Source organism: Anarhichas minor, unplaced genomic scaffold (genome assembly GCF_050575085.1).
Source record: "Anarhichas minor isolate MPS153535 unplaced genomic scaffold, ASM5057508v1 ptg000038l, whole genome shotgun sequence".
Taxonomy (NCBI): Eukaryota; Metazoa; Chordata; class Actinopteri; order Perciformes; family Anarhichadidae; genus Anarhichas; species Anarhichas minor.
This window is the reverse complement of record NW_027466484.1, coordinates 3,270,001-3,295,000: the sequence shown is the minus strand read 5'-3', so window position 1 is coordinate 3,295,000 and position 25,000 is coordinate 3,270,001. Positions and strand designations below refer to the sequence as shown.

Sequence of the window (25,000 nt, the reverse complement as noted above, 5' to 3'; positions counted from 1 at the left end):
ATGAAACCAAAATAAACCGGCACACTGTCAGCAGATGTCTGTTCGTACTTGCAGAGGTCTGTAGAGTCCTGCGTTCCTAATGTGTAGAGAGACGAGGCGATTCTGTTGATGTCATCTGCCGCATCTGAACACAAATACCTGACTTTTAGTCCCATGATGCACCTGGACAGTGTCTCCCATTAGCCTCTGTTATTAAATCAGCTTGATTCTTACTTTTGTGCGAGCGGATCATTCTGTCAGATTTGGCCGAAGCGTCTTTTACTCGGTTGTGATATTCCAACAGAAACGTCTTCTCGTGCTCAAAGAAGTCGTCCACGTCCTGAAAAACATTAAATATCCATGAAACCTGACGGACGTGAGACCTTTGAACTCAGGTAGAAGCTCTGAACTCTGAACCGTCACCTTGACTCCGGCCACGAGGACGCCGTCCGCCGACTTCACCACGTTCTTGAAGAAATCCTCCAGCTTCTCTTTCTTGTTCTTCCCTCGTACACTCAGCTGTCAGAGAGGAGGTCAGAGGTCACATCATCATCATGAACAAGCAGCAGATACACAACATGTGTCTTCCTTTAAGAATTGATCATTTCTCCTGTGGAGTAACTCAAGGTTCCTACTTAGACTCTCTTTTATTGTTCTCCTGTTTTTTATGTCATCTTTGATTAATATGTTTTTCAGACTTCGTCTTATAAACAGGAGCAGAGTGAGACCTCTCGGCTCAGAGGTGTGTAGTTTTACTGTCAGGCAACTCACGTCCTGGTTGTACTCCAGGAAGACGTGGAAGTTGAGGTCTTTCCTGAGGACAGGATGAGCCGCCACACGACACAAGAAGACCTCGTGCATGGCGACGGTCTTCTTAAAGATGGCCAGGTACTCTCTGAAAACACAGAGCAGTAAGCTGTCAGCTTTACTACCAGCTTAGCGGCGCTCCAGACGATTGTAATCAGTGTAAAGAAAGATCAGTAGGTAGGTCTTCAGACCGGTAGGTAGGTTGTTGAATCGGTAGGTAGGTTGCTAGATCTGTAGGTCAGTATGTAGATCGGTAGCAGGGACGTGCGGTCAGGGGAGACAGGTGAAGCTCATCATGAAAAGTAAAAAAAAAATAATGATGAAATAAATATTAATATTCTCTATTGCGGTGATTTTCAACCGCTGTGCCGCGGCACACCAGTGTGCCGTGAGAGATCGTCAGCTGTGCCGTGGGAAAATATCCAATTTCACTTAATGAGTCCAAAAAAATATTATTTAGTTGTTGCAAATACTTTGCCATTGTTGAGCGTCTGAGCTGCAATATAGTGTCTGGCTAAGTAATACATGCTCTTCCATGCCAGTGGGGGGCAGTAGGTAGCGCAGTAATGACGTGTTAATGTAGGACAGTAGAATGAAATGATGAGCGGGAGAAGTTGCGATGACAAGACGAACAGCGATGGAGAAATATTTGAAAAGGAAAAATGCAGACTCTGAACTGGTCCCTGGACAACATTCTAACCCAGATGAAAAGCCGAGTAAGGATCAACACATTGAGAGACTTGTCATTCAATTGTCAGCATATATCCGGCCCTCGGTACAACGGCCCACCAGAAAATATCATGTTTATCATAACTGACCCGCTACACCACAGAGCTCCGGGACGAAACGTGGCGATGTGAGCTGGCTTTATGTGCAACATAACGAAGCATCTTACTGCGCTAAACCTGCAGCTTCAGGGACGTATGATCACAGACATGTGTGATTCAGACGTGTGATGCAGTAAAAGTCTCCACCGCTGTGTTCCCGACTGCGCATGTTGCTGATAAACTGGGTGCACTTGGTACAGAGTTCACTCTGCGATTTGCCGACTTTGCAGCTCAGAAATGTAAATCTGAACTGCTCAGCAATCCGTTTGCAGTTGAGGTGTAAAGAGCACCTGTGGAGCTGATAGACCTCCAATGTAATGACACTGAAGACAAAGTGTGACTCTGAGAGCTCTGCACAGTTTCCAAGCTTCACCCTGAAACGATGCCTTAACTCCGCCTACATGCTGCTCAAACGCTCTGCATGTTTGGAAGCACATACCTGTGTGAGCAGCTGTTCTCTGTGATGAAGATGAACACAAACCCACACAGGAGTCTCACTGATGCACCTTCACTCCATCCTGAGGGTTTCCACAGAACCTAACCCCAGATATTAATGAACTGGCAGCCAAGAAAAGATGCCAAACATCTGGCTCTGGTACGTATGCAGAAAATAATGCAGCCTACCTAAACATGTATTCTTTCTGCACTTTGTCCAATATCCCTTCTATCCTGTTTATTACATGGTGACTCTATTTGGCCCTCAACGTAGTCACAATTTCTTATTGTGTCCCTCCCTGGGACTGAGTTTGACTCCCCTGCATATCTGCTGTATTATGCTAAAAGGTGTCATTTTGTAACGTTGTTGGTTGTTGGTGTGCCGCGGGATCTTTTTAATGTAAAAAATGTGCCGCGGCTCAGAAAAGGTTGAAAAACACTGCTCTATTGATCTGTGCTATAAATGTAATTTCTGTATGATTCCAATAATTTCAAGCATTTTTATAAATGCTGAATCTGCGCATGCCCTGTTCAAACAGAGGAGACACGTGAGCTGTGCCTCACCTCAGATTGTGCAATCCCTCACTAACTGGGTTGAGCGCATGTCTTTTGCTTTCTCATTGTTTGTCACCACTGTAATATTTATAGACACTGTTATTATAAGTCCTTTCTTTGCATTGAATATGTAATGTATTTCACGTATGTGTAGAACATACATGGTCTTGCTGATCCGACATTAAAAATGCAGTGAAGAAGCACAGAGGGGATGTAAACAGTACCTCTGCCTCAATGGTTTATGCTTGTTCTGCCGTTGCTCTTCTTCTACACTTCTCTTCTTATATTTTGCTTTGACCGTAAAAATGGAAGATTCTATATCTAAGCTTAAAAATGTCTCAAAAAACAGGGAAATATGACGAAATCAACGTCTGACAGGTAAAGTAACCTTCTATGTGTTTGTTGTTCTCTTTATACATCCGTGGTTGTTACACAGATTATCACGGGATCTTGCAATTTTCCCGCGAGCGCTCCGCTTCTGAAACGCTCCCGGAGGAATCAAATATGTACCTTACCTATGTGTGTGTAAAGCATGCTGATATGAAATATGAAAAACAACCAGTAGTCAATGTGCAAGCTGCCAATTGAAAGGTGATTTAATCTACTCTATATTGGGTTCATATATTTGTAAATCTGACTCTGAAAGAGTCAGTGCCTCACCAGCCACGAACCTCACCGCACGTCACTAAATCAGTAGATATGTCGGTAGATGGGTAGTTAAATCTGTAAATAGGTTGGTAGATCGGTAGGTAGATGGGTAGTTAAATCGGTAGGTAGGTAGTTAAATCGGTAGGTAGGTCGGTAATTCGGTAGGTAGATGGGTAGTTAAATCGGTAGGTAGGTAGTTAAATCGGTAGGTAGGTCGGTAAATCGGTAGGTAGATAGGTGCTATCAGTGACTCACGCCTCCAGCTCCTGCTTCATCTTGGTGAACTCCTCCTTGGTCATGGATCCTTCTCCCTCCCCCAGCTTCTGCAGCTTCTCTCTGGATGCATCAAAGTCTGGTCTGGGGGGGGCTGGGGGGATCTACACATCAACAATAATGGAAACATTAGGGCCCAAGCACCGACGTCGGGCCGCGAGGTCCCTATTGAAACTGTAGGAATTATTCGTTCAATACCGACATTGAACGACCTTCGTTTTATGTGGCGCCCATGTCACGCACATTTCGTGCCATTCGCCATGAAAGAGGAAGTTGTTGTAACTCCAAGGTACTTTATTCAATCTGCCCCACACTTGTTCTTATAACTTCAAAACCATGTGGCCTATCATCACGAAATCTGTAGCACATGTTCACATTCTGTTCTGTAACATACCCTCACATTTGTATTCCATACAATTACTAGGGGGGGAACTCCTCCTCGGGAAGTAATCATATCAACTTAGAATTTGGTCAGAACCATCGAAAGACCTTTGTGATTAAAAGTTACTCAAAGCTTGTTGTTTCGTGAAAAGTCGTTGCTGTGGCGTCTTTGCCATGAAAAACGAAGGTGTTTTTGAGGGGCTAAAAATGCTCAAAACATAACCAAACTTGTCAAACATATTTAAAATCCTGAATGTAGTTCTCTGATGTGATTTTAATGCTTCAGAGTGGCAAGTCGGCTCGATAGCGCCCCCTACAATATTTCGCAGATGCAGCCCTCGCAGTACGTTTCACGTTCAACAAAGGTTCTCAAACCATGTAAATCATGTAAGTCCAAATCCAATCAGCAGGACACTGCAGGGAGTTGAACCCCATCCCAGTAAACTGACAGTCTGTTATGTTACAAACACTGAAGCACATTCACACACATTCATTTTCTTAATGATCTTTAAAGGCTTACATTTATGATTGTATCGGAGGTACACTCAAAACATTTGAGGCTTAAGACCTGGCAACATGATCTTGCTACGCTGCTGGTCTACGCAGGAAATATCTCACTCGTGCACACAGAGTATGATGGTCACAGAAACCAGAGTCCTTTCAGTACCCTCGATGTGCGTGAAGTTACGAGGGCCCGATCAATGCTGCTCGCAGCTTTAATTTGCTTTATGTTTCCAGTTATGCAACTGAAACCGTTTCTAATGTTCAGAATCCAGACGGATCCACAGATCAATACTCCCAGTGGCCCAGTGAACAGTGTGTGTGTGTGTGTGTGTGGTTCTTACGATGTATCCTGCGTACTCTTCGTTCTCCACGAACGAGTCGTGAAGCCAGATGAACTCTTCGTGCTGTCGGACCACCGAGAACTCGTTCTGCTTGAAGTTAGGGAGCGTGCTCTGTGTAAACAGAAAGTAAACATCAAACTGTCCTCACTAAGACGGAGTAAGACAGACACAGCGAGGACCTAAATGTCCTCACTAGGATGGAGGAGGACAGACTGTCTCACCTTGGTGTGGACGGTGAACTTGACCTTGTCCCTCTCACTCAGAGCGTCAGAGATGTCCACCTGCAGCGTGGCGTCCGTCTGCAAATCTACGTTCACCGCCCGTGGCTGCAGAGGGAGGACAGAGACCACATATCCCATAATGCACCACACCTACTGACGGGCTGGTTAACATAGTTATTGATTAAGGACACAGAGTCGAAGAGAGAAAACTAGAACACACAAACTGGTACGCATCTTATTTTGAATAATTATAATCTTTATTATACGTCTTCTGTGAATTATTACTGGGACACAGACCAGGACCAGGACTGGTTTCATGTCTCACTGGGACACAGACCAGGACTGGTTTCATGTCTCACTGGGACACAAGACCAGGACTGGTTTCATGTCTCACTGGGACACAAGACCAGGACTGGTTTCATGTCTCACTGGGACACAAGACCAGGACTGGTTTCATGTCTCACTGGGACACAAGACCAGGAGTGGTTTCATGTCTCACTGGGACACAGACCAGGACCAGGACTGGTTTCATGTCTCACTGGGACACAGACCAGGACCGGTTTCATGTCTCACTGGGACACAGACCAGGACCGGTTTCATGTCTCACTGGGACACAGACCAGGACCAGGACCGGTTTCATGTCTCACTGGGACACAGACCAGGACCGGTTCATGTCTCACCGGGACACAGACCAGGACCAGGACTGGTTCATGTCTCACCAGGACACAGACCAGGACTGGTTTCATGTCTCACCGGGACACAGACCAGGACCAGGACTGGTTTCATGTCTCACTGGGACACAGACCAGGACTGTCTCAGTGGTCATGAGACTCAAACTGAACTGAAGGTAATCATCCAATCAGCATCAGAGAGAGAGAGAGTCACGTGACACCCGGATGGCTAACTAGTACAGCAGAGCCTGTTAGCTCAGTTAGCCCGTGAAGCTAACGGTTGAACCGACAGAGAGCCTGGAGCCCGTTAGCATGAGGCTAACGTTAGCCAGCACGGCTAATACACTGGAGCTACGGCTAATTAGCTTATCTAGCTTGGCCCTGACGGACAGACAGGTGCAGACAGACAGGTTGCACTCACTCCCCGGTCCTCCTCGGAGAGGAAGTCGGGTCCGTCGTCCAGCCCTTCCTGCTGCGGAGAGAGAGCCACACAGATCCGTTAGTCCACCACAACAACAACAACACCAACAACAACACCGACACCGGAGCAGCCCGTTAACGAGCCGGTTAAAGAGAGAGAGAGGAGAGAAAAGACATGAAGACGTGAACCCACCATCATGGCTGCGAACGGGTGGAGACAGGAAGTGGCGTGACGTCACCACGGAGAGACGCACGTCACGAATCAAATTCAAAACAAGGAGAGCTTTATTATAACCTTTTATTTAACTTTAATTATATTCAGTTTTGTTTATTTTATTTACTTCATTTAATTATATTGTTTTGTTTTATTTGTTATACTTTACTTTACTTCATTCTACTCTATTTTATTTTACTTTATTTTGTAACTTTGTTTCATTTATTTTTTCTTATGATGTCATTATGTGTGGTCTCCCTTCTGCTGGTTTGTAGTGGATCTCGGTCTCTGTAGTGGATCTTGGTCTCTTTAGTTTTTAATCTTCCATATATTTCTGCTGGGAGTATTTAGACCAGTACAGATTTGACTCATTAGTGAAGGACTTTAGAGAACTAAGTGTAGAACTAACAGAAAGTGGATCCAGATTGGTGTTCTAGGGTTGACCCCCCTGTAGTGGATCTGGGTCTCTGTGAGTGTCTCCTTGTGAGGACGTGATGACTCAGAGACATGAGAGTCTATAAATATCAGCAGGGGGATCAGATTCCGGAGCTGAGTCACTGTTTCTTTAACAGCTGCAGGAACCAAGAACCTGGTTCTGGTCTCACTGGGTCCTCTGATGTTCTATCAGAGAGATGTTCAGGAACACAGAAACTCACTTGGATGATGTCATTGTACAGGTAACCTTCTGTTCATTATAATGTCATCGTACAGGTAAACCTGTTTATTATGATGTCATCGTTCAGGTAAACCTGTTCATTATGATGTCATCATACAGGTAAACCTGTTTATTATGATGTCATCGTTCAGGTACACCTGTTTATTATAATGTCATCATACAGGTAAACCTGTTTATTATAATGTCATCATACAGGTAAACCTGTTTATTATAATGTCATCATACAGGTAAACCTGTTCATTATGATGTCATCGTACAGGTAAACCTTCTGTTTATTATGATGTCATCGTACAGGTAAACCTTCTGTTTATTATGATGTCATCCTACAGGTACACCTGTTTATTATGATGTCATCGTACAGGTAAACCTGTTTATTATGATGTCATCGTACAGGAAAACCTGTTCATTATGATGTCATCGTACAGGTAAACCTGTTTATTATGATGTCATCGTACAGGTAAACCTGTTCATTATGATGTCATCGTACAGGTAAACCTGTTTATTATGATGTCATCGTACAGGTAAACCTGTTTATTATAATGTCATTGTACAGGTAAATCTTCTGTTTATTATGTCATCGTACAGGTAAACCTGTTTATTATGATGTCATCGTACAGGTAAACCTTCTGTTTATTATGTCATCGTCGTACAGGTAAACCTGTTTATGTCATCGTACAGGTAAACCTTCTGTTTATTATGATGTCATCGTACAGGTAACCTTCTGTTCATTATGATATCATCCTACAGGTAACCTTCTGTTTATTATGTCATCGTACAGGTAAACCTTCTGTTTATTATGATGTCATCATACAGGTAAACCTGTTTATTATGATGTCATCGTACAGGTAAACCTGTTTATTATAATGTCATCGTACAGGTAAACCTTCTGTTTATTATAATGTCATCGTACAGGTAACCTTCCGTTTATTATGATGTCATCGTACAGGTAAACCTTCTGTTCATTATGTCATCGTACAGGTAAACCTGTTTATGATGATGTCATCATACAGGTAAACATTCTGTTCATTATGATGTCATGTACAGGTAAACTTGTTTATGATGTCATCGTACAGGTAAACATTCTGTTCATTATGATGTCATCGTACAGGTAAACCTGTTTATTATGTCATCGTACAGGTAAACCTTCTGTTTATTATGATGTCATCGTACAGGTAACCTTCTGTTTATTATGATGTCATCGTACAGGTAAACCTGTTTATTATGATGTCATCGTACAGGTAAACCTGTTTGTCATCGTACAGGTAACCTTCTGTTTATTATGATGTCATCGTACAGGTAAACCTGTTCATTATGATGTCTTCGTACAGGTAAATCTGTTTATTATGTCATCGTACAGGTAAACCTTCTGTTTATTATGATGTCATCGTACAGGTAAACATTCTGTTCATTATGATGTCATGTACAGGTAAACCTATTTATTATGATAGCATCGTACATTGAAGCTGCCGGTCAGTCTATGATAATGAGGAGCCCTGTGATTGGCTGTTTGTCAGTGAACTGCATCCTGGGAGTCAGACTTCACTGTAAAGAACCAGATATTTATAACTCACCCTCACAGAACATGATAATGTGATTCTGTTCCTGCAGGAACCTAACGTCTGTATAATAAACACCTGGTAGAACATCTGCAGACAGAACGTCTTGTTGTCTTGATTTGTATTAACAGATGTTTATTTGAAGTTTAAATGTTTTTAACATGTTCTGTATTTCTTACTCGTTCTCTACTGATGGAGCCGTACTTGTTCTAATGGGGTTTACTGTAATTTTACTGGTTCTACTAGGTTCACACAGGTAATGGTTCTAGTTTGGGTTTGTAATAGTTCACCTGGAGTTCAACAAAGCCATGCTGGGTGTTATGAGTTATACTGGAGTAAAGAATACTAAGGGGTCTAAGGGGGTTCTAGTGGGATTATAGTGGTTCTGATGGGGTTCTTCTTGGATTATAGTGGTTCTAGTGGGTTTCTTCTTAGACTACAGTGGTTCTAGTGGGGTTCTTCTTAGATTATAGTGGTTCTACTGGGTTTGTTCTTTGGTTCTCGTGGGGTTCTTCTTAGGTTATAGTGGTTGTACAGGGTTTCTTCCTAGGTTATAGTGGTTCTACTAGGTGTGTTCTTAAATTATAGTGATTCTACTGGGTTTGTTCTTAGATTATAGTGGTTCTACTAGGTGTGTTCTTAGATTATAGTGGTTATGGGGTTTGTTCTTAGATTAGTGGTTCTAATGGGGTTTGTTCTTAGATTATAGTGGTTCTAATGGGGTTTGTTCTTAGATTAGTGGTTCTTATGGGGTTTGTTCTTCGATTATAGTGGTTCTAATGGGGTTTGTTCTTAGATTAGTGGTTCTTATGGGGTTTGTTCTTAGATTATAGTGGTTCTACTAGGTTTGTTCTTAGATTATAGTGGTTCTAATGGGTTTCTACCGAGATTGTAGTTCTCCTACTGAGTTAATCCTCAGTAGAACTCACATCTCTTCTACTAAACCTGGTTCTATCAAGGTTCTACTGTGTCACACTGGTTCAATTGATGATCTATTGATGGTTCTCCTGAGGGTTTACTGATGTCAGAGCACACTTATTAGAACATAGTTACTGTAGTGGGGTTATCCTCTGAGGTTCTCACAAACCGTAGAACATGAGGATCTAAGGGTATAATTGCTCTGTGATTGGTGGAAGCAGAGAAGAGGCGGGAGGTCAGATCTGCCACAGGCTTTTATTGCAAAGTGGCTTCATGTGATCTCAGAAACAACGTGTTCCACTTTAAGGCTCCAGATGTCGTTGTGTTGTTGTTGTTGTTGTCTCTCACTGCTGGGGTCAAATCTGCTTCCTGTAGTGTTTCTTTACAAAATAAAAGTGCACTCTAACTAACTGGCGTTTACATTCAAAGTGAAAGTAAGGTGACGACCAAACGGTGATGAGCGGAGGTAAACGGGCGTTACCACGGTGTCAACACAAAGTGCTCTTCCTCTTCTCATAGTAACAACGATGTGGTGTCAACATACTGGAGAAGAAACAAACACTTTACAATAATAAATAAAGTCATATGTAAAAAGCCTCATGACCTGTGTGCTGCAAGAGGCGGAGCTTCGCCCCCCCCCCCCCGACACCTGTGGCTGCTTCCTTCACATCGACTTTTTGGCAAAACTCTGAGCGAGAGAGACAACCGTCCTGGTTTGGTTGGGGGTCATTTCTGGGTTTTTATCTGCCAGGTGAACAGAAGTCATGTGGCAACAAAGTGGGAGGGGTTTGCATATCATTATGTTAATGAGATCTCCTTCATGTTGGAAAAAAGCAAAAGGAACAAAAAGAAAAGAAAGAGGCCTAAAGACGCTAAGTCCTTGTGGACCAGATACAGAGCGGCGGTGTTTAGGTGCTTCGGTCCTATGGCACGGTGGTTGTTTTGGCTCCGCTCCGCTCGCCGCCGTGACATCACAGGGGTTTACCCTCCAGAGACACCACCACGTTACCACCAAGCTTCTCTGCCAGCGTGGCGCGGTCCTGAATGTCGTCCAGCCCGTTCACCTGCCACTCGTGTTTAATACCTGAGGAGACACACCTGAGATCACCGAGGGACGACACACACCACCTGAGCTCCACTTACCACACCTGAGCTCCACCACCAATCACACTTGAGCTCCACCTATCACACCTGAGCTCCACCAATCACACCTGAGCTCCACCACCTGTCACACCTGAGCTCCACCACCTGTCACACCTGAGCTCAACCGATCACACCTGAGCTCCACCGATCACACCTGAGCTCCACCAATCACACCTGAGCTCCACCACCTGTCACACCTGAGCTCCAACGATCACACCTGAGCTCCATCGATCACACCCGAGCTCCACCACCTATCACACCTGAGCTCAACCGATCACACCTGAGCTCCATCGATCACACCCGAGCTCCACCACCTGTCACACCTGAGCTCCACCACCTGTCACACCTGAGCTCAACCGATCACACCTGAGCTCCATCGATCACACCCGAGCTCCACCACCTGTCACACCTGAGCTCCACCACCTATCACACCTGAGCTCCACCACCTGTCACACCTGAGCTCCACCAATCACACCTGAGCTCAACCGATCACACCTGAGCTCCATCGATCACACCTGAGCTCCATCGATCACACCTGAGCTCCATCGATCACACCTGAGCTCCATCGATCACACCTGAGCTGGACCTCCTTGACCTCCATCAAGGAGAAGTGGTTAGGAAAGGACAGCTAGGACACAGATGACTCACCTGTAAACTTCTTCTTGATGGCGTCTTTAGAGCTGGCATAGATCATCTTGCTCTTCAGAGGAGCGTTCTCTGGAGCCCTGAAACACAGCAGAGCCCTCATTCAGAACCAGGATCTACTCATGTGGTCTACAGGGACCCTGATGAGGATCAAGGATCAGGGATCAAGGAGACTCAGAACTAAAGTTTGGAACCTTTAAACTTTTAAATAACACAAAACATATTTTAAATGCTGCTAAAAATAACTTTTACTGTATTTTAGACCTTTTCTTTACTGAGACAGAGAGACAGACAAAGAGGGAGTGGAGCAGGATCGGGTGATGGATAGGTGGTCAAAGATGAACCCAGAGGACCGTACCAGAAGATGAAGACCAGGTCCTGGTCCTAAAGGTCTTCAGGTCTAACCGTACCAGAAGATGAAGACCAGGTCCCTGGTCCTAAAGATCTTCAGGTCTAACCGTACCAGAAGATAAAGACCAGGTCCTGGTCCTAAAGATCTTCAGGTCTAACCGTACCAGAAGATGAATACCAGGTCCCTGGTCCTAAAGGTCTTCAGGTCTAACCGTACCAGAAGATAAAGGCCAGGTCCTTGGTCCTAAAGGTCTACAGGTCTAACCGTACCAGAAGATGAAGACCAGGTCCTCCTTCTTGGACTCCTTGGTCTCGTAGGTGGCGTCGTACAGCCCGTATCTACAGTCGTTGGGTGGGAGGAGCTTAACGAAGCAGGCGTAGGGGTCCTCCACGGTCTCCCCGATGTCTCCCACCAGGATCTGTTTACCTTCCTCCACGATGATCTTCTTCTTGTCCTCGCTGAGACAGAACAGCACGGCCTTCTTCCTCTTCTTCACCTCGTCCAGAGACGAAGACTTCCTCACCTTCATGTCGTTGAACACCCTGATGACCTCATCGTTCACTGTCACGCCCGACGCCTGAGGGGACACAGGTGATTGGTTCAGAGGAGGACATAGCTAGCTATCCGTCTAGCTGCTAGCTATCATGCTATTAGCTAGAGAGACAGCTAGCAGCTAGAAAGTTAGCCAGCAGCTAGACAGACATACAGCAGCTAGACAGACATACAGCAGCTAGACAGATAGCTAGTAGCTAGACAGTTAGCCAGCAGCTAGACAGATAGCTAGTAGCTAGACAGTTAGCCATCATCTAGACAGACAGATAGTAGCTAGATAGTTAGCCAGCAGCTAGACAGACAGACAGCAGCTAGACAGTTAGCTAGTAGCTAGACAGACAGACAGCAGCTTGACAGTTAGCTAGTAGCTAGACAGATAGCCAGCAGCTAGACAGTTAGCCAGCAGCTAGACAGTTAGCCAGCAGCTAGACAGTTAGCCAGCAGCTAGACAGTTAGCCAGCAGCTAGACAGGCAGCTAGTAGCTAGATAGTTAGCCAGCAGCTAGACAGACAGCTAGTAGCTAGACAGACAGCTAGCAGCTAGACAGTTAGCCAGCAGCTAGACAGACAGCCAGCAGCTAGACAGACAGCGAGCAGCTAGACAGACAGCGAGCAGCTAGACAGTTAGCCAGCAGCTAGACAGACATACAGCAGCTAGACAGACATACAGCAGCTAGACAGTTAGCCAGCAGCTAGACAGATAGCTAGTAGCTAGACAGTTAGCCATCAGCTAGGCAGATAGCTAGTAGCTAGACAGACAGCTAGCAGCTAGACAGTTAGCCAGCTAGTAGCTAGACAGTTAGCCAGCAGCTAGACAGACAGCGAGCAGCTAGACAGTTAGCCAGCAGCTAGACAGACATACAGCAGCTAGACAGTTAGCCAGCAGCTAGACAGTTAGCCAGCAGCTAGACAGACAGACAGTAGCTAGACAGTTAGCTAGTAGCTAGACAGTTAGCCAGCAGCTAGACAGTTAGCCAGCAGCTAGACAGACAGCCAGTAGCTAGATAGTTAGCCAGCAGCTAGACAGACATACAGCAGCTAGACAGACATACAGCAGCTAGACAGTTAGCTAGTAGCTAGACAGTTAGCCAGCAGCTAGACAGATAGCTAGTAGCTAGACAGTTAGCCATCAGCTAGACAGACAGCTAGTAGCTAGATAGTTAGCCAGCAGCTAGACAGACAGCTAGCAGCTAGACAGTTAGCCATCAGCTAGACAGTTAGCTAGTAGCTAGACAGTTAGCCAGCAGCTAGACAGATAGCTAGCAGCTAGACAGTTAGCCATCAGCTAGACAGTTAGCCAGCAGCTAGACAGACAGCTATTATTTAGCTAAAAGATAGCAGCTAGACATGATTTTATACTACTATTGTGATGTTCACAGTAAAACCACGCCACCTGGTAGGCGGTAGGAGATATATACAGTCAGTCAGCAAGACGGCATTAACAGCGTGTATACGAGCCTCGGAATAAAAGCCTGTTGCAGTGCATCAAGTCGTTGTTCTTATGGTGCATAATTACATTACAACCATTATTATATTATATTATATTTTCAGATTCTGAATCACGTCAACTTTATTGATCACATTCAATAAGTATTCATTCATGAATTGTGTGACATCACTGCTGCTGATTGATCAATAATCATTTATCAGGTACTTGTATCAGTGTTGAGGTACTTGTACTTTAATTCAGTATTTCCATGTACTTGTACTACATCTCACAGGAAATATGGTACTTTTACGTTTATTTAATAACTGTACTTGCTGTTTGCATGAAAGGACACGTGATGTACTTCTGAGATATGATGTAGTACTACAGTATAGTACTGACTCAGTAGTAATACTACCAGTAGTATTTGAAGTATCTCAGACTGAATTCATTAGTATTTAAACAGAATCATATCATAGTATTATACAACACTATGAAAGGAGTACTTCTGCTTAAGAAGTACTTTTACGCTGAGGCTCATTTTAAACACAGTAGTATTAGCACTTGTACTGCAGTAAAGTGAGGACAGTTGACTTTGTTATTCAATATTAATTATGATAAAAATAAACAACTAATTAAAACAACGGTTAGTTATCTGCTAGTTTAACTGGTTACTGATACTGGTTAGTTACCACCAACAGGCTGACCACTAGTAACTAACCCTAATAATTGGTGAACCCTTTAGGCCCTCAGTCAGTCAGACAGACACAGACAGACAGTCAGCAGTGACTTTGCAGTCTGTCTGCTAACTAAACATGAGCCCGGACTAAGTCCAGACTCTTGAACCGGGTCCTTCAACTGGTCCGGTGTAGTTTAGTTCAGAGGGTTCAGCTGGTCCGGGATAGTCCAGGTCTGGTCAGCGGGACTAAGATGGCCGCCCCGGGCCACACTCTGCCTGGGGGCTGGACCGGTCCGGCCCGGCTCGGCCCGGAACGCGGACCCGCTCCAGAGATTAAACCGGCTAAACGCTCGTTACCGTTGGTATGATCAAAGCCCGTTACCAGGAGACGGTAGAGTGACGTAATCACCGAGTAACGGTCGATGTAGTGGACCGAGCGGCTAACATTAACTAACGGGAGCGGCGGCCATGCTGCTAACGTCACGCTACTAAGTCATCCACATAACGGTCCACCGGAGACCCACACTGCTCACTAAACCACCTCCGACCCGTAGGAGAGTCTACCGGAGCTTCTTACCATGTTGTCCGCGCTGCTTGGCCGTCAGATCGGGGTTTCTCTGGGGTGAGAGGTAGCGGGGAATGTGGCCGTCCGACCGGAGGAGGAGGGAGGAGGAGGAGGAGGGAGGAGGGGGGAGGGAGGGGGAGGGCCTTACATGGATCAGACACACTTGGGGCTGACTCAGGTTTATAGTTAGACCTGGTTCAGGCTCATACTTAGGTCCCATTAGTGTGTATCAGACCATCAGACAGCAGGTTATAAAAGTCAATTTATTTTTACATGAGAACAACAAACAGCATCAGGAAGTTTCTATCAGTCATAAATAAAGCCAACGCAGAACTAAATAAATACGCAGCGGTGGCTCCAGTGTAGTGTACAGCTTACACACACAGACACACACACATAACCCTAACCCACACTGAGCTGCAGCAGTCACACTAAAACCACAGAAGAAGAACGCATCAAACAAAACAAAAACAGCCTAAAGCAGGAAAAACGTTGCTGTAGTCAAAAATACAAAAACTACAAATCCACAGAGGGTCAGTTTTGTATCCGTTAAAGGAACAGTTCACGTATTTATTGCCTTTTTACTTTCATCAAAAGTCACCTCACGCCTGGTGTTAGTCTTTATGCTAAGCTAAGCCGAGAGTGAAAGATGAGTGTTGAACTGTCCCTTTAAGGCCTGAGTTCAGAACGTTGACACAAATTAAGACATTTAGCCTAAAACCTTGTTGCCACGGTGACGCTCTGCTTCAGTAAAAACTAGATGTCACGTTAGAAAATATTTTTCATTCAAATCTAAATTTATTTATTTTTTGTCCCTGAGAGAAAACAAACGGCCTGATGGGAGTATTTTTTAAATTGCTGGTGTCAAGTTTAGTGGACTCCAGGGTCTCCGTCTCATTCTCTACCGTCTCTATTGTCTGTCTTTATAGACCAACAGGAATGTCTGCTACATGTCCACTGTCTCTCTCGTCTCTACTGTCCTACAGGAATGTCTGCAACGTGGTCACCATCTGTCCACTAACAAGGACAGGAAGTAATGACCCAAAAGGTTTAGCAGGTTTCTACACTTTCATGAACTCAAAGCAGATCAACACTGTGGTCATGTGACCATGTGACTCTAAACAGACTGGTTGGTTCTGGTTCTCATGAGTTTGGTTTGTTGGTGTTGGACCTCGTGACCTTTGACCCTGAACTGTTTTGATTGTCACGGGGGTCAAAGGTAGCGACTCATCGACCAATGAGCAGAGAGGACGGCAGTGATGTCACGGGGTTCAGTGTCGGGAGCGTTTAGTCGGCGGTGCCGTGCTGCGCTCTGAAAGGCCGAGCCTGCTGAGCTCAGCGTGGAAGAACCGCTGCAGACGATGTCCCGCCTTCGCCTCGTTAGTGTGACGAGGATTATACTGAAGACAGTTGGAGAACATCAGGTCCACGTCAGAGACAAACTCACCTGTAGAGACAGACACACTCATGTGTTAAAGCTGCATTCTCTCTAGTGTCCACCAGACGGCGACTCCTCTGGTTGTATAGAAGTCTATGAGAAAATGACTCTACTTCTCTCTTGATTTATTACCTCAGTAAACATTGTAAACATGAGTTTATGTCTCAATCTCTAGTTTCAAGTCTTCTTCAATACAGCATGATGATCATTTAGTACATTATGGTCCATTTAGAGTCAAACAGACCATAAAGCAGGGGATGCTTTAGGGCGGGGCTACACAGTGATTGACAGGTCTCTCATAGACCATAAAGTATGTGTGTGTCCTCACCGGCCGTCTGATATTCACAGTTGTTGACCTTCTCTCTGATAGTGCTGAGAGCGATCGGCTTCTTGACGATGTCATAGTAGTCAGGCACCTACAGACAGACAGACAGACAGACAGACAGGTAAGTTACTGGTAAGGTATCCAGGTATATATATATATATATATAATAATAATGTACCCGTGTATCCAGGTGTGTATTAATTAGTGCTGGGCAACGATTAAAATCTTTAGTCGCATGATTTTTTTGCGATCAATCGCAATTAATCTCATTGTTATGGCAAAGTTCAATAATGAATTCAAAAGTAGTGTATTGTGCACTTTTATTTTAAAGTACTGCTATATGAACTAAAGGTCAATAACATTTGGTTTAAACACTTTAAACACATCAGGTTGTTGTTAACAGCAATATTCCCTTTACACAGCAGCAGTTATAACAGTTATAATGATTCTGATAATAGATATTCAGCCGGTGTTCACAACTTTATCTTCATGTGTAAGAGATGATATTTAAATATACACCTTGAAAACCTATCTACGTCATGTTGTTATGTTTGTTAAATTCTCAGTAGTGATAACTAAATGATGCTTATTATACATATTACAAACAAAACACTAAAAACTCTTAAAACATAGTTTAAATGAATCTTTTTTCTTTTTTTTGGTATTTAGTTCAGACACATATGAAACGCTGATTACCGTAATATGTGTGGTATTTGTTATAAATGTACGTAGGTACATAGAGGGTGATAAGAAGCTGTACATGGAGGGACTTAGGACCCAGGGGAGTGTAGGTGAAGCAAACAGGAAGAGACGTCACACAAACAGCTGTTCACCGCTCGCTGCCGGCTGGTTCTGGTGTTAAAAATGTCCGCTTAATAATAAAACAAACTGCGTTAACGCGCAATAAAATAATTGTCGGCGTTAATTAATGAATGTGTTAACGCGATAATAACACGTTAACTTGCCCAGCACTAATATTAATATACCTGTCTATCTAGGTGTGTATATATTAATATACCTGTGTATCCAGGTGTGTATATATTAATATACAGGTGTATAAATATTAATGAATACAGCGTACCTGAGTCCTGGACACCAGCTTCTTGAACGGCCAGCTGTCTTCATGTCTGACGAGCTCAACAGTCAGCTGCTCACAGGCCGACAGCTCGTGGACGCCATAGTTCCTGCCGGAGGAACGTCGGCTGGACGAAGAGGAGGATGAAGGAGGGAGGACGGGTCTGGAGCTTTTAGGAGGCGGAGCTACGTTTAGGGGAGGAGCAGAGGTCAATAACTGAAAACCAGGAAGACGCTTCACTTCCTGGTTCAACATTCTAATCAGGTCACCTATCGCCAGGTGTTTACATTACATTATATTACATTCATTTAGCAGACGCTTTTATCCAAAGCGACTTACAATTCAGATTCTATCACACCGTAGCCACAGCTACGGGAGCAATTTTGGGGTTAAGTGTCTTGCTCAAGGACGCAGATTAGCGGAGCCAGGGTTCGAACCGTCGATCCTCTGATTGAAGGACGGCCTTTCTCTCCACTTAGCCACCGTTGCCCGTTTTACTGTTTATTGATTGGTTGTTTACCTGTCGGCAGGTGTTAAACGTTTATTGATTGGTTGTTTACCTGTGTGCAGGTGTTTACCTGTTGGTGATTTCTTGCGGGGCTCGGTCTGACTCGGTGAGGTTTTGGTGTTGCCGTTTGGTGCCAGGATCTCGTGGCTCAGACGGGTGCTGACCCGACTCCCAGAACGGGGCAGAGCTTTACCTGCAGAGGTGTTGGCCTTCACAGTGGGGGGTGTGGCCTTCTTACCTGAGGACCTGTGATTGGATAGAATCGGGAATTAGAGCTAGAGTAAACCGGGAGCAGGGTCTACAGTAAACCAGGAGCAGGGTCTACAGTAAACCAGGAGCAGGGTCTACAGTAAACCGGGAGCAGGGTCTACAGTAAACCGGGAGCAGGGTCTACAACAGATACTGACTTGGAGGCGGATGCGTTTTTCCCTGCTGAGGCAGGCGTGCTGTTCTTGGCAGTAGCCTGTTGACCTTTGGGCGTGGCCTGTTGACCCTTGCCTTTAAGGGGCGGGGCCAGGTTTTTCTTTGTTCTGCATAGATTTCGAGAGGAGAAGCTGCTGTTTGAGACTGATCTCACAGTAAATGGTCGAGGTGGAATATTTCCACACTTACCTCACTACTGCTTCTTCCTCCTCCTCCTCCTCCTCCTCCTCATCCTCTTCCGACTCCTCTTCTTCCTCCGACTCCTCCTCTTCTTCTTCCTCTTCTAGCTCCTCCTCTTCCTCATCAATAGAAGAACGTTGACGGGACGGGAGGCGGCTTGATCTCTGTTTGGGTCGACAGTCTGGACAGAACCAGTCCCCTTCTGGAACAGACTAAAGACAAGCAGACAATATGCGTTTAGTGTTAGCATGATGCTAAAAGGCCTCATACAGTGGGTGTAGTTAGCGTACCTTGAGGCGGGGCCTCAGACAGTGGGTGTGGTGTCCTCGATCACAGCCGTCACATAGCAGCATGTTGTCGGCGTCTCCTTTGCGTCTGCAGATGCGACAGCGAGCATTGAGGATGGAGCGAGACCAGAGAACACTTCTCTCCAGACTGGACAGGTGGACAAACACCTGGACACAAACATCAGCATGTCAAACCCACAATAAACACACCACAGTATCTCATAGAATAACAGCTGCTCCAGTGTCCAACATGTCTAGCGGAGACAATGTGAACTTTACCAACTGAAACATATAATAGTGTTTGTCTTTTCCACTGACAGACTCACATTGTTACTAAAAGTGTTTGTTGTTATTAAAAGTGTTTGTTTTCTTCACTGAGAGACTCACATTGTTACTAAAAGTGTTTGTTTTCTCCACTGACACTCACATTGTTACTAAAAGTGTTTGTTTTCTCCACTGACAGACTCACATTGGTACTAAAAGTGTTTGTTTTCTCCAGACAGACTCACATTGTTACTAAAAGTGTTTGTTTTCTCCACTGACTCACATTGTTACTAAAAGTGTTTGTTTTCTCCACTGACAGACTCACATTGTTATTAAAAGTGTTTGTTTTCTTCACTGAGAGACTCACATTGTTACTAAGTGTTTGTTTTCTCCAATGACAGACTCACATTGTTACTAAAAGTGTTTGTTTTCTCCACTGACACTCACATTGTTACTAAAAGTGTTTGTTTTCTCCACTGACTCACATTGTTACTAAAAGTGTTTGTTTTCTCCACTGACAGACTCACATTGTTATTAAAAGTGTTTGTTTTCTTCACTGAGAGACTCACATTGTTACTAAGTGTTTGTTTTCTCCAATGACAGACTCACATTGTTACTAAAAGTGTTTGTTTTCTCCACTGACAGACTCACATTGTTATTAAAAGTGTTTGTTTTCTTCACTGAGAGACTCACATTGTTACTAAGTGTTTGTTTTCTCCAATGACAGACTCACATTGTTACTAAAAGTGTTTGTTTTCTCCACTGACAGACTCACATTGTTACTAAAAGTGTTTGTTTTCTCCACTGACAGACTCACATTGTTACTAAAAGTGTTTGTTTTCTCCACTGACAGACTCACATTGTTACTAAAAGTTTTTGTTTTCTCCACTGACAGACTCACATTGTTATTAAAAGTGTTTGTTTTCTTCACTGAGAGACTCACATTGTTACTAAGTGTTTGTTTTCTCCAATGACAGACTCACATTGTTACTAAAAGTGTTTGTTTTCTCCACTGACAGACTCACATTGTTACTAAAAGTGTTTGTTTTCTCCACTGACAGACTCACATTGTTCCTAAAAGTTTTTGTTTTCTCCACTGACAGACTCACATTGTTACTAAAAGTTTTTGTTTTCTCCACTGACAGACTCACATTGTTACTAAAAGTGTTTGTTTTCTCCAATGACAGACTCACATTGTTACTAAAAGTGTTTGTTTTCTCCAATGACAGACTCACATTGTTACTAAAAGTGTTTGTTTTCTCCACTGACAGACTCACATTGTTACTAAAAGTGTTTGTTTTCTCCACTGACAGACTCACATTGTTACTAAAAGTGTTTGTTTTCTCCACTGACGGACTCACATTGTTACTAAAAGTGTTTGTTTTCTCCACTGACAGACTCACATTGTTACTAAAAGTGTTTGTTTTCTCCACTGACGGACTCACATTGTTACTAAAAGTGTTGGAAGAGAAACCAAATATTTTTCTATACAAGTCTATTAAAAATAATGAGGGGGTTTTCTGACCTGAGACAGACTTGAGCAGATCTGAAGAGACTCCCTCCATCGCTCCAACACGGTCTTAGTGACCCGACCGCTGTCACTGCCGTCTGAGGACAGACAGACAGGGGGACAGAGAGACAAACAGACAGACAGGGGGACAGAGAGAGAGAAAAAGTGAGTTTTCTGCTGACTTGAAACTCTTCACAGCTGTTAATGAGGTCAGACCAGAATATGATTCTACTGAGAGACTTAATATTTATAATAATAATCGTTTTAGTCTGTCCTTAAACAGGAAGTCCTACCATCACTGGCCTGGTCCTCGTCCTTCTTCTTGTTCTTCTTGTTCTTCTGGTCTTTCTTTGAGTCTTCATCTCCTGTAAAGAACCAGAGAACATGTAAACATACTCTGACCTGTAGAACAAGTAGATGATCATGAACTGGACTACAGACTGTTCACATATCACATCATCTCTGTGTGTGAGGGAGTTCAATTCTCCACGTCATTCATGAGAGAACATCATGAGCTGTGAACTTCTCCTGTATATCTGTATCAGTATTACAGTCTTATCATAGGACTCACCCAGCGGAGCTTTGATGAAGCGCCTCTCGATGCCTTGCTCAATGTGAGTCAGGGCTTGAGCCAGGATTTGTACCGAGCTGCTGACCAGCTGAGGAGTCCCGCCGCTGCTGCTGATCACCGCGCTGTCCGACCTCAACTCCTGTAGCCTGTCAAAGACACATCTGTCAACAGGGCATCATAAACGGTGGTTCTGAGGGGGAGGAGCCTGTCGGCTTGAAATCCATCAAGTCATATCTTCAGCTGTGTACCTGTCTCTGGCTCTCAGGTGGACAGGTGAGTCCACCTCCATGGGTTCCACTCGTCCATTCATCCCTCCGCTCTCTCTGCCGTCAGAACACAGCAGCTCGTAGTATCCCGCTTCCAGCGCTGAGCGCCACACCTGTCTGTCCATCACCTGAGCACAGACGGAGAGAGACAGGTGAGTGTGAGGTCACCTGCTGTGTCTGGTTATCTGTGTTCACCAGGTGTGTGTGTGTGTGAGTACCTTCAGGGTTCCCAGGGTTCCCTGGTGGATTCGGTCCTCGATGTCCAACAGCAGATCTCTCAGTCTACCCTCCATCAGAGTCTCAGCTGCAGAGGTGCATTCTGGGACAGATCGGGACGACTCCAGATCATCTGGACAAACAGGACAGGTGAGTGATTACAGGTAATTTACCAGTGTGTATATTCACCAGTTTATAGACATACCTGTGTGTACATACCTATGTGTATGTCCCCGTCTACCTGTGTGTATGTCCCCGTCTACCTGTGTGGAGGTACCTGTGTGAATGTCCCAGTCTACCCGTGTGTACGTCCCCGTCTACCCGTGTGTACGTCCCCGTCTACCCGTGTGTACGTCCCCGTCTACCTGTGTGTAGGTACCTGTGTGTATGTCCCCGTCTACCTGTGTGAATGTCCCCGTCTACCTGTGTGTAGGTACCTGTGTGAATGTCCCCGTCGACCTGTGTGAATGTCCCCGTCGACCTGTGTGAATGTCCCCGTCGACCTGTGTGTACGTCCCCGTCTACCCCTGCGTACGTCCCCGTCTACCCGTGCGTACGTCCCCGTCTACCCGTGCGTACGTCCCCGTCTACCCGTGTGTATGTCCCCGTCTACCTGTGTGTAGGTACCTGTGTGTATGTCCCCGTCTACCTGTGTGTAGGTACCTGTGTGAATGTCCCCGTCTACCTGTGTGTAGGTACCTGTGTGAATGTCCCCGTCTACCTGTGTGTAGGTACCTGTGTGAATGTCCCCGTCTACCTGTGTGTAGGTACCTGTGTGAATGTCCCCGTCTACCTGTGTGTAGGTACCTGTGTGAATGTCCCCGTCTACCTGTGTGTAGGTACCTGTGTGAATGTCCCCGTCTACCTGTGTGAATGTCCCCGTCTACCTGTGTGAATGTCCCCGTCTACCTGTGTGTACGTACCTGTGTAACTGTACTTGTTCCTGTCACAGTTCTGCAGCAGGTGTGTCAGTCTGTCTCTCTCCTGCAGCAGCGCCTCCTTCAGGCCGCTCTCTCTGTGACCTCGGGGGTTCAGAGACTCGATCAGCTGATCCACCTCCTCCGCTGAGGTGTAGAAGAACCATTGGTTGAGACGTTTCACTGGCGGCCCACAGGTGTGGAGGGGGGCGGGGCTTGAGCCAGCACTGTCCAGGAGAATGTGTTTTTTGTCATAATTAGAAACGTCTGAACACCTGTACTCCTAAAATTAAAAACAAACAGGACCAAAATAACCAACCTCCCCTCAGCGGGCTCCTCCTTGACCTCCTCCTTGTCCGTGGCATCCTGTGCAGGTGTGGGCCGTGGACGCAGCATGTCCTCCGTCAGGCCGAAGCAGTCGTCTTCTACGAACAGGGTGGAGGCTGAGGGGAGGAGCCAGTAGCGGCGGTACAGACGGTCTCGGCCCAGCGGCAGCAGGCAGGTGCAGGCCGCCGCCTTCTGGATCCGCTCCTGCAGCTCTTGAACCTGCGGCACGAAGAAGGAGACACTACGATCACTCCGAGTCTACGGCGTTAACAGTCCTCATTTATACATTAAAAAAACCCATCATGTTCCTGACCTTCTCCTGCTCCTCCTGCTCCTCTGCACTCAGGACGCCGGGATGGCACGATGGGGGTTTAGGGTCAGAGGTCCTAGGGTTGTCTCTATGGTTGACTTTAGCTGGAGGGACAGGAGACACTCACGACTCAGCAGAAAGGAGGAGGAGACAATCACGACTCAGCAGAAAGGAGGAGGAGACAATCACGACTCAGCAGAAAGGAGGAGGAGACAATCACGACTCAGCAGAAAGGAGGAAGAGACAATCACGACTCAGCAGAAAGGAGGAAGAGACAATCACGACTCAGCAGAAAGGAGGAAGAGACAATCACGACTCAGCAGAAAGGAGGAAGAGACAATCACGACTCAGCAGAAAGGAGACACGCACGACTCAGCAGAAAGGAGGAGACACGCACGACTCAGCAGAAAGGAGGAGACACGCACGACTCAGCAGAAAGGAGGAGACACGCACGACTCAGCAGAAAGGAGGAGACAATCACGACTCAGCAGAAAGAAGGAGACACGCACGACTCAGCAGAAAGGAGGAGGAGACACGCATGACTCAGCAGAAAGGAGGAGCCGACACGCATGACTCAGCAGAAAGGAGGAGCCGACACGCATGACTCAGCGGAAAGGAGACACGCATGGCTCAGCGGAAAGGAGACACGCATGACTCAGCGGAAAGGAGACACGCATGACTCAGCGGAAAGGAGACACGCATTACTCAGCAGAAAGGAGACACGCATTACTCAGCAGAAAGGAGACACGCATGACTCAGATGCGTATTTTTACCCTCCATCTTCTTCTTGTTGTGTGAAGAGTTTTGCTCCTCGTCTTCCTCAGTGAGGTCTACAGGAGTCTCACTGCAGACACAGACAACATGTTCATAACTTTTCTAGTGACTGATGACGGAATCAAGGAGACACATGATGAGTCGTACCCGTTGGTGTTGAGTCCTCCCTTCACTTCCTGCTCCCTCAGTCTCTCCTCCTTCTCCTTCAGCCTCATCTCCTGCTCCCTCAGCTTCTCCTCTTTACGGAGACGGACTCTGAAGAGGAGAAGACAATTAGAATGTTTTTAATTCATTGTTGTGTTCAAACCTGTGTACATAATGTACCTGTGTGTGTACCTGTGTGCATAGTGTATCTGTGTGTGTATATACCTGTGTGCATAGTGTACCTGTGTGTACATAGTATATCTATGTGTATATACCTGTATACATAGTGTACCTGTGTGTGTACCTGTGTGTACATAGTATACCTGTGTGTACATAGTGTACCTGTGTGTGTATATACCTGTGTGCATAGTGTATCTGTGTGTGTGTATATACCTGTGTGCATAGTGTACCTGTGTGCATAGTGTACCTGTGTGTATATACCTGTATACATAGTGTACCTGTGTGCTGCCTCCTCTCTGTCTCTGCGGTGTTGTTCAGCTCTGATTTCTCTCAGTTCCTGTCTCGCTGATCTCTGATCCTCCACACAGTCTTCTATCAGGTCTCTGCTGGAGGCCAACGTCAGCAGCTTCCCCACCAGAGCCTGTAGGATCCTCAGCTTCTCCTCTAAACACGTCAATAACACGTCAATAACACGCCAATAACTCGCCAATAACTCGC

General features: G+C 45.3%; 3 protein-coding genes across 8 annotated transcripts in view; all 3 read right to left on the bottom strand.

Annotated features, from left to right (window-relative positions):
• snx6 (sorting nexin 6) overlaps positions 1–6,286 on the bottom strand; it is a 14,588-nt gene extending 8,302 nt beyond the window's left edge. For both annotated transcript variants that reach the window (XM_076107267.1, XM_076107266.1), the window contains exons 1-9: positions 6,256–6,286; positions 6,064–6,114; positions 4,972–5,076; positions 4,751–4,861; positions 3,507–3,628; positions 751–874; positions 403–498; positions 214–319; positions 49–124 (exon numbers count right to left, since the gene is read on the bottom strand). In XM_076107267.1, the coding sequence (XP_075963382.1) occupies positions 49–124; positions 214–319; positions 403–498; positions 751–874; positions 3,507–3,628; positions 4,751–4,861; positions 4,972–5,076; positions 6,064–6,114; positions 6,256–6,261 (797 nt within the window). In that variant the 5' untranslated portion in view covers positions 6,262–6,286. The remainder of the gene's footprint in view (positions 1–48; positions 125–213; positions 320–402; positions 499–750; positions 875–3,506; positions 3,629–4,750; positions 4,862–4,971; positions 5,077–6,063; positions 6,115–6,255) is intronic.
• Positions 6,287–9,662: 3,376 nt separating this feature from the next.
• cfl2 (cofilin 2 (muscle)) lies at positions 9,663–14,898 on the bottom strand. Its single transcript, XM_076107270.1, has 4 exons — positions 14,800–14,898; positions 11,836–12,143; positions 11,218–11,294; positions 9,663–10,510 (listed from the first exon to the last, which is right to left on the bottom strand). The coding sequence occupies exons 1-4, from the start codon at positions 14,800–14,802 to the stop codon at positions 10,398–10,400; spliced, it is 501 nt and encodes a 166-aa protein (XP_075963385.1). The 5' UTR covers positions 14,803–14,898; the 3' UTR covers positions 9,663–10,397.
• A 138-nt stretch (positions 14,899–15,036) lies between these two features.
• Positions 15,037–25,000, bottom strand: part of baz1a (bromodomain adjacent to zinc finger domain, 1A) — a 16,800-nt gene continuing 6,836 nt past the window's right edge. For 4 of the 5 annotated variants that reach the window (XM_076107271.1, XM_076107273.1, XM_076107274.1 and 1 more), the window contains 18 exons: positions 24,781–24,946; positions 24,326–24,433; positions 24,178–24,248; positions 23,408–23,508; positions 23,087–23,313; positions 22,774–22,994; positions 21,853–21,983; positions 21,617–21,762; positions 21,369–21,514; positions 21,091–21,162; positions 20,813–20,895; positions 19,027–19,191; positions 18,746–18,948; positions 18,541–18,663; positions 18,204–18,379; positions 17,632–17,810; positions 16,554–16,641; positions 15,037–16,234 (listed from right to left, as the gene is read on the bottom strand). In XM_076107271.1, coding sequence (XP_075963386.1) covers positions 16,059–16,234; positions 16,554–16,641; positions 17,632–17,810; positions 18,204–18,379; positions 18,541–18,663; positions 18,746–18,948; positions 19,027–19,191; positions 20,813–20,895; positions 21,091–21,162; positions 21,369–21,514; positions 21,617–21,762; positions 21,853–21,983; positions 22,774–22,994; positions 23,087–23,313; positions 23,408–23,508; positions 24,178–24,248; positions 24,326–24,433; positions 24,781–24,946 — 2,582 coding nt within the window. In that variant the 3' untranslated portion in view covers positions 15,037–16,058. The remainder of the gene's footprint in view (positions 16,235–16,553; positions 16,642–17,631; positions 17,811–18,203; positions 18,380–18,540; positions 18,664–18,745; positions 18,949–19,026; positions 19,192–20,812; positions 20,896–21,090; positions 21,163–21,368; positions 21,515–21,616; positions 21,763–21,852; positions 21,984–22,773; positions 22,995–23,086; positions 23,314–23,407; positions 23,509–24,177; positions 24,249–24,325; positions 24,434–24,780; positions 24,947–25,000) is intronic. The other variant, XM_076107275.1, reaches the window with a different exon arrangement.